Consider the following 9,188-nt stretch of genomic DNA (forward strand, 5'->3'; position numbering starts at 1 on the left):
CCTTCCCGCCGCCGCTGGACCCCGTGCCCGGCATCGACACGCCGCTGCAGGCCGGCCCCGCGCCCCCGCCGCCGCCGCCGTGCTGCGCGCCGCCCCCGCCGCCGCCGCCGCCCCCGCCGCGGTGCTGCGCGCCCCCGCCTCCACCGCCGCCGCCGCCACCGAAGCCAGCTCCGCCACCGTGCCCGAAACCTCGCGCTGCCCCAAGACCCAAGAGACCTAAGCCTCCACCCCCGCCACCACCGCCGCCACCCCCGCCTCCGCCTCCGCCTCCGCCTCCCCCACCCCCGTGCGGAAAGCCTCGTGCCAACCCCGCCGCCCCACCTCCTTGTGCACCGCCCCCGCCGCCTCCTCCGCCACCGAAGAAGCCCGCAGACGCCATACAGTCTAACTTCCAGCTGGCGTTCAACTTCAACCGCATCCCGGCGACCCCCGCTCCCCCCGCGCCGCCCGCGCCCCCCACCGACGCCCTCGACTACGAGGATGAAGAGGCAGCACCGATAGTGTTCGAGCCGCGAGCCGCGCGCCTGCCGCCGGAGCCCCCGCGCGTGCACCACGCCAGGCGCGCGCCCCCCGCCGAGCAGAGCGACGAGGACTACCTAGACGACCCCGCGCCTCAAGACGACGACTATGAGGAGGACGTACAAGAGTCGCGGGGGCGCGCGGCCGCGGTCAGGTCCCTCGGCACCGCCCTCGACCAGTTCTGGGACAAGAACCAGCGCCTCAACAAGAAGAAAGCCAAGCAGCTGCGCGCAGAGCACTACAGGGACGTGCACTTCGGCGACCGCGACGCGCCGCCCGTGCGCCGCAGCGACGCGTCGCAGAGCCTGCAGCGGCAGGAGGAAGGGGAGGGGGAGGGGGAGGCGACCACCACCACGGAGGACCCGCGGCGCCCCCTGCGGCCGCGCGTGCTGCCGCCCACCGAGCACAACCCCGACATCGACACCGTGACCGTGCGCGTGCCGCCCATCTACCGAGCCAAGCGGCCCAAGAAGTACCATCGAGCCCCCGAGCGGCCGCGGCCGGACCGGGACGACGAGGACCAGACTGAAGAGAGGGACGATGAGGACGAGCGAGACTCGTCCGGCGAGCAGAGCGCGCCGCCGCCGCGCGAGGCGCCGCCCGCCCCCGCCGCGAGGCAACGGAAGAAGTCTCGCCGCGCGCGCTCCACCGAGGACGGCTACTCGGCAGGAGACTACGACTACCACGGACATAAGCTCCCCATCTCCGACGAAGAGAAGCAGTTCATGGAGTACCTGAAGCACTTCGGCAGCGCTGAGCAAGCCGACCACGAGGACATCAAGGAGGCGCCCGCCGCGGACAGCGACGAGCAGTTTCTAGACGACCACGAGCGTTTGAAGGACGAGCCGGAGCGGGAGGGGGAGGGGGAGAGGGCTGATGAGAAGGAGAGGGATGCGTCGGATGATGAACGCGCGGATGAAGGCGGTCGGGCGGACGAGCGCGAGCGGTCGGACCGGCTGAGCGCGGGCGCGCGCGTGCACGAGGCCGGCTACAGCAGCCGCCGCCTGCACGCCACCTCCGTGCAGGTCGACGCCCCCGCGCCGCACGTCGCGAGTATCAAGAGGAAGACAGTCCGCATCGGCAACCCCTAGCCCGCACGCCCACACCGCCATAACACACATTTATTTATTTAGATAAACATAGGGCTCATAAAAAGTCGTGAAGATCGTTCATAGTGAAATGTGGCCCAGTGATAGCTCGTAATCCAATGTTGTTTAGATTGTTGTATGATGTTTTTTTGTGAATTTTTATATTGAACTTAGATTAAGCTTGTACGTTTGTAATTAAGTTTCCTAATAAAGCGTTTCGAAAATGAATCGGTTTCATTAGTTGGTAATGGATTTAGCGCTGTGAAATGCTATTGCTCTGACTGTCACAATGTAGGTGAAGGTTTCTGTGATTGAGGAGAAAACAAATGAAAATAATAAAAACGTGCGGTCATTGGTCACCGCGGCCGTTGCAGCCTGACCCAGATGACAGGGCCAAAGACAATCAGAGCGATGATGACAAATGAGGGAATTGGTTAAAATACGGATATCAAGACACCACAATATTATCAAGACACCACTAAGATAATACCCTCCTCGGATAACCTTCACACAGTTCAAAAATCCATGAAGTGCCTACGTAGTATTTTTTCCACCGTAATGCCTACCAAATACTTAGTTATATTTTTTTTATTTATTTTAAATTTCATACTAAAGGTTATTGGCTGTAAGGTTAATTGAAACCTAAATAACGTATTATTTATTTGCGCAATCAGCATTCATTCATGCACGAAACTAGTGCAGGCGGTCTAGGCAGTCACGTGCCGACCTGTAAACCTAACTCAAAACAAAAAACTGCAAATTGAATTCTAAATAACACATAGCCACATGTATTGCACAAGTCGCACATTTCCCAAAAAGCCACACTTTCTGTGATCCATACTTTTAGTTTAGGGTGAAATTTCATCAGTGATCAACCCGAGCACATGTAATAATGTACTTACCTACCTAATAATAATTCATTTTTGACGTTGTATTTTTATCAGAACTTTTTACCCTCGCAATCTTGCAAACGTCGAATGTAGTTATTTCTAGATTTTTAGCAGTAGTTCAGTAAAGGGAACCTAGTGGGAGTGGCTGTGAGTGGATCAATGACAATGCGCCTCCCTGTCCAATGAAGATATCGACCGCGCCGGCCTTGACCGCGACCAATCACTCCGTCACAGCGACCGCCAGATTTCACCAACCACCGTAAAAACACTATGGTTATTGTTTATGATAAAATAAATGTTACAGGCTGTCGTGCAGCATAAAAGTCATCTGATATGACAATGCATTAGTTTAATAATGAGAAGGTAGGTGGAGACGTTGGTATTGGTATATTGCAAAAAATCCATATTTATAAACGAAATATTTATTTTCTGTAAGTATGTATAAAATCGGCATGTTTGCGGAAGCACATACTGATGGCTTCCATGCAATTATGCGCAAAAAGATAGCGTCGCTCTTGTCCAGGGTGCGAGCCAGCACCAACGGCATGCTAGAGGTCATTGCAGGAAGAACGGATGGTAGCATATTGAAGCATTGGGTGAATAGGGTATTGGGGAAATTGTAAATACTTTTATATATAAGCTTTTAAATAGTAATATCTAATATTTTTTGTTTATGTAGTCCTAAGATTGTCTTTTTATTACACTAACATAGGTTAAGTTTAATTGTTACTAACAAAATATGGCCTTTGCTGAAATAAAAAGTTTATTATAAAAAGTTTATTAAAAACAGGAGCACAATATTACTTATTTGTTTTTCATACGTATGCTATTTATATTATGTAATATTTACTGTTGTGTCTGTTGTGTTAACGGCTGGTGTTCCTTATTTAAATAAATAAATATGTTTGTTTATTTTAGTTTGCCATATTTGAGTAGGATCAATAAATAAGACCTTATTTATGTACCTATAGTATGGAGTATGGACTAAGGAGTACTTGAGTTCACTTGAGTATTTGAAACTTTCAGAAAACCGTGAGAAAGCCATTACTCCAACATTAACAACCAAATGTAGAAATATCACCACAAATAGTCACAGAATTAAGACGTTTGGTAACGCTACGTTACAGGGTGTTAACTGCGGCATTTAATAGAGCTAAACATCTGTTTAACTTGTGTCTATTTTGTGGTAAACCCGCATAGCGTTTCAACTGAATCAGTCAATAGGAAGTAACAAAAGTATATCTAGCCTGGCTGGTTCAGCCGACGTCCATGCCTGCAGCCGCCGACGCTGCTCTGTTGGACGGGATCTGAGGTTTCTGCAACATCAAGTATAAGATTAGTTATATTATAAGGCGAAAGTACAATGAGATAATATTTTAAGATTAGATTTTTCTTTTTGTGTGAAAACGAAGTCCTCTAGTGTTCATTCTTGGAACAAAAATGATCGAATAGTGATCGGCGCTTTGCTATTTCAAGGATTACCCCTGTATAAATCAGTTTTGGCAACCTGTAGCCAGGAACTTGGCAATGGTGCCTGTGGCACAGGTAGCCATTATCCAGTGAAACAGGCCCTACTTATAAAGAGTTCAAAATTGAAAGACGAAATCGCTACCCAACGCCAATCCGTGAGGCGGAAATTAACACTAGTTACTACTAGTACGTATATTACTGTGGTGAACGAACGAGGCAATGGCTGACTCCTGCCTCGCACATCCTTCCACAGGGTCTTGTAGCACAATACACTTCTAAACAGAACCTCCAATCACGACTAAAAACACTATCTCTCACTATGTCACTGAAACTGTAGCCTGACAACTTTAAAACTGTTTTATATGTACATAAATAGTATTTTCTGAACCTCAGGTAATTAAATAATTAAATAACTACCAGCCATCGACGAAACACCACCAACACTCTGTGCCGTATTTGAATAATTCTGAAACTTTTCATGAACCTACTTTTATCTACCTACCCACTATGTGAAAAATATTTGACATTTAAAATAGTGTTAGATGTGTATATAGTAAAGGCGGGATCAGACGATTCATTTTGGTCTTCATTCGGCATCTTTCCGCATTTCATTCGAAATGATACGTGTGAACTCAAAATGAAACAAAAGTGCAAACCAAAACGAACCGTTCACTCGAGTGAATGTTCACTCCTCGAATGAATCGTCTGTTCCTGCCTTAAGGAGCTGTAAACAGCTGTGTACCTGTCCGTGGTGCTTCCTCATGTGCTTGTTCCGCGACTGCGAGTGTCCGTAGCTGGCGCCGCACAGCGCGCACGGGAACACGCGCGCCGCCGCCGTCGCGCTGTGGAGGCCGCTTCATTATATTCACTTTCAGATCATGAGTATGGTATAAGCTTATTTATTTATTTGAAGACCAACAAATGATACACTTGTTACATACATCAAGGCTACATAAATAAAATACTTAATAAAGTGTTCACATAATTATAGGTACTTACATCTATCTTTATAATTAAGAAACATTTTACTTAGTTAAGTGATAACTACTAACTAATAATAACAATAGTAAACTTTAAGAATAAACAATGAAATTGACAATTTAGGTATTAATAAACAAACAATTTAAGCAAATTAGAAATGGAAATTAAGTGGTGTTAATGTGCTTTTTAAAGTTAACTTTAAGCTTATAAGAATACAAGCAATGAAACCAGCTTATTACCCCGAGCGACTAGATATAAGGGGTTCTGACGAGGTAAATAGAAGGCTCCTACTAGAAATTCATTATGAAACATCCCATTTTACATGCAAGCTAGTTACTTTCCCTAAGCTTCATGCTATGCCATGCTGCGAGAGCTATTTTCACGCCTCTTTCAGGCAAATTCTCATATTTTCAGAGCATGCATAAAGGAACTGCATGCATGGACTAATGATCCGCGGAAGGTAGCGGGAAGCCGCTGGATGCAGAAAACGGGTGACCGTTTGTGGTGGCGATCGTTAGGAGAGGCATATGTCCAACAGTGGACTATAGAAGCCTGAGAGAGAGAGAGAGAGAGCATAAAGGAAATAATAAGAGTGATCATGAGTGATAAAAAGTGTTAAACATACCTATCAGGATCACCGGCGGAGACGCGGGGGCGCGGGGGGCGCGGGGGGCGCGGGGGGCGGGGGCCGTGCGTGCGCATGTGCGCCGACAGCTTGTTGGTGGTGAACGTCTTGCCGCACACGCTGCAGATGTACGGCTTCTCGCCTGAAACCAGAATTATATTGTTTGTTAATTTGATAATTTTAAAGTGGTCTACTAGCAGTATATTAAAACAGCTTAAACTTGGAGTCCATCACAAGCTGCTAAACTAAAGCTGGCGCGTTCAAAACATTCACAAGTTGTAAACTTGAATGTATAACTACAAAATGATATTGGAGTGGTGCAAGAACTTTGTTTGTGTCAGCTTTAAAAACCTGTAGATCGGATGCAGTAAACTTGCAATCATGCAACATGCTACTAGGGATTTTTGTGTGGAGGAACTATGTTTAAATTACCAGAAAATAGTCACAGCAACAAACTATAGTTTATTGCATATAAGTATTTTAGTAATCTCTTATAAAACTTAAAGTTTAACTGAAATCTAGGGTAAAAGGTACCTGTACCTACCTGTATGTATTCTCGCATGATCCCTGAGAGTATTTTTGCAGGCAAAATGTTTGCCACACTCGCTGCACTGGTGCGGACGCTCCCCTGGAAAATTAAACATTAGCTGCATTACATATACATACATACACATTTTCAAATCTCTTTCCCAACTATGAGCTGTGTTTTTTATTACAAAATATGTTTGTTACTGTTCCTTTGACCTCAACTAGGATGCTATAACTTTGATCTCTGTATGGCCTACACGTCCTACAGAAAGTACACAATGTAGGTAACCTGATAGAACATAGCAAATCTGAATAATGGCTGCAGGAAGATTGAGTACCGTAATATGATGTAGATCCTAGACTGTTGAATGATGAATTTAATAGTCACCATTGTGCATCCGTATGTGTGTCCGCAGGTTGGTGGTGGTGGTAAAGGTCTTCCCGCAGGCGGAGTGCGGGCAGGCGTGGCGGGGCCGCGGGGCGCAGTGCCGGCGCGCCAGCGAACGCGTAATGAAGCGGGCCCCGCATGTGGGGCATGGGTGCTCGCGCGACCCCGCATGCCGCTTCCTGCAAGCAGAGTGACAGTCAATGTAGTGGGTGAATGAATGGCAAAGATTGATTGAACTTACAACAAAGCAGGCTCTTAATTTCCATACAGATACAGTAATATGAATGGGAAACTGACAGAAATGAATATAACTGGATACCTACATGCACCTTGAATGTATGTTGGCTAATGATATCTCAAATAAATCAAATTATACAGGTTTGATAAAAATGAGTACTTGTTTTTCTACAATAATTATTTTAAAAGCGCAAGCAGGTTATAAAATGATAGGAAAACAACCTACAAATGTATAATGTAATTAGCTTTCCGCTGGAAGGTCTTGTGGCACTGCTGGCACTGGAAGGAGGTGGGCGGCGCCCAGTGCCGACAGCGGCGCCGCGAGCCGCACTCCGCGCACTGTGCCCGCGCCACCGCCCCCAGCGTGCCCGCCAGCCGCGCCGCGCCGCCCGACTCCACACTCTGCGCGTCACCAGCTTTAGCCTCCACCCACTCTGATTCCTCGATCTTAAATGGTGGTTGCAGGTCGTCTTTAACGTCTTTATGGACATCTTCAGTGGGATTAGACGCGAATTCCAAGTTGAATGTCGTTTGTGCAAAGAAGCTGCTGGCTCGCTCGCACTTGTCGAGGAAGGCGGCGGTGACGTCGAGCTCGGCGAGGCACTGGCCGCAGATGCCGCCGCCCGGCGCCAGCGCCACGCGCGTGCAGCTCGTGATCTTCTCGAGCGGAGAGAATCCGTCGCCGCGCTTGCGGAACAGCGAGAACAACAGGCCCGTCTTCTGCAGACATATTCTACATATGTCTTTATCGGTTTCCAAGTTGATATTCATAATTAATTAAAGTTTTCATCAACAAATTAGACGATATTTTTGTTTGTTATTGTTTTAAATTAAAAGTTTGAACTTTGACGTTTGAATAGCCCCTACGCCCTGTCAGAAGTGACACTGACACTACTGAAAGTGACAGAACAGAGAACACTGACAGTATTAGAAAGCATTCAGAAACGTATAATGTAATTGTTTTTTTTCTTTTAAAAGCTCAATAGTAAAATATATTTATGACTATGAGTATTCAGATTATATTTAAAATATTAGTGATAAATAACTATTATAAATTTTTCAATGATAACATGCTTATCCTACGTAATAAAGTCACGTAAACCTGTGTTCTTCGATCATTCTAAATGGTTGAAGCCTGTGTTATAAACGCACTAAAATTAAAAGTTTCGTTCAAAAGTTAATAAATATTTATTTTATCCTTTTATAATATCGTGATTCCGTAAATGCAACTGCCGCCTGCTCTCTCGTCTACTACCCATCCGATCCGTCCCATATTGTTTGATTGGATTGGGAAATGTTGGGTTGGGATGTGACTGGAAGAACTTAAGTAAGATTTAGCTTCATGTAGGCACTAGGCAGGTAGTATAACTAAGTAGGCTTATGCCATATGAGAAGGTTGCGTAATCTCGTAGTAGGTAATGCTGTAACGAGTTGTGGAAGTAGACCAGGACATCAGTATCTAGGTCGATATTAAACCTCGTTTCTCGAATTAATGTTTATCAGGATAAGTCACAACCACATCACATATAAATGAATCAGTGATTGAGGCCACCGGCATCATCGCGTCGGCCGCCCCCCGCGCAGGCCGGTGATAGTGAGAACCAGTGAGGAAAGTGATGGACATTATTTGGTAACATTATGCGCGTGAACTCAACTATGTCCTGCCATTACTATCCAGAGACGGACTTAGTGTCTAGACTCTAAAGGTACCTAATACGATATTCTTGATACAAAGTTTAGCATGGTAGTTAAGTACTTAGGTAGTAAAGAGTATTGAGTTGAGAGAGACTTATTACCTTATGCCCACCTACCGTATTTTGGAAATTTGGACACGGAAGCATCGGATTTCAACGGATTCTTCATCATCATCATCAGCCAATAATCATCCACTGCTGGATATAGGCCTCTCCCAAGGACCGCCACATACAACACTCCGTCCTCGGCCTTCCTCATCCAGCCACTACCGGCTACCCGTCTAAGGTCGTTGGTCCAGCGGGCAGGAGGGCGTCCCACTTTTGAAAGCTATGTTGGTAACCTACTATAACTTCATAAATATCTTCAGCTTCATAACTATCACCCATACCAGAATTAGGTATACTTAGGTACATCTGGATTATCATATCCCTAACTGTAATGCGTCTCTGTCCGTGGTACAATTTTCTCTCGATTACGTGGATACAATCAGTATGCGCCGGCGCACCCGAGTTACAGGGATGACGGCAGCGGCGGACGTGCCCGGGCTGCCCGGCGCGCTGCGAGCTAAACTCACCTATCACACCATGGTTATAAGGATGGCCTTACTGCCAGTGTTTCGGAAAAGAATTTGGTAAGACATTTAATTAGAAATAGCGATCGAAAGTAACAGTTAAGCCTTAAGGACGTTCCGGCTTCCCCCGCGGTGAAACCAGCGCGTGCGACACATGCTAATGACGACGACACTTGAGGTTATAAGTATGGGTGGA

At 46.6% G+C, this 9,188-nt stretch overlaps 1 protein-coding gene across 1 annotated transcript; it reads right to left on the reverse strand.

Moving 5' to 3' along the window:
• Positions 1-4,616: 4,616 nt before the first annotated feature.
• On the reverse strand, positions 4,617-7,550 carry LOC105380900 (zinc finger protein 135-like). Its single transcript, XM_048627372.1, has 5 exons — positions 6,953-7,550; positions 6,490-6,668; positions 6,118-6,201; positions 5,574-5,715; positions 4,617-4,809 (listed from the first exon to the last, which is right to left on the reverse strand). Exons 1-5 carry the CDS (start codon positions 7,495-7,497, stop codon positions 4,653-4,655), a joined length of 1,107 nt encoding a protein of 368 aa, XP_048483329.1. The 5' UTR covers positions 7,498-7,550; the 3' UTR covers positions 4,617-4,652.
• Positions 7,551-9,188: the final 1,638 nt, after the last annotated feature.

Source organism: Plutella xylostella, chromosome 18 (genome assembly GCF_932276165.1).
Source record: "Plutella xylostella chromosome 18, ilPluXylo3.1, whole genome shotgun sequence".
NCBI lineage: Eukaryota > Metazoa > Arthropoda > Insecta > Lepidoptera > Plutellidae > Plutella > Plutella xylostella.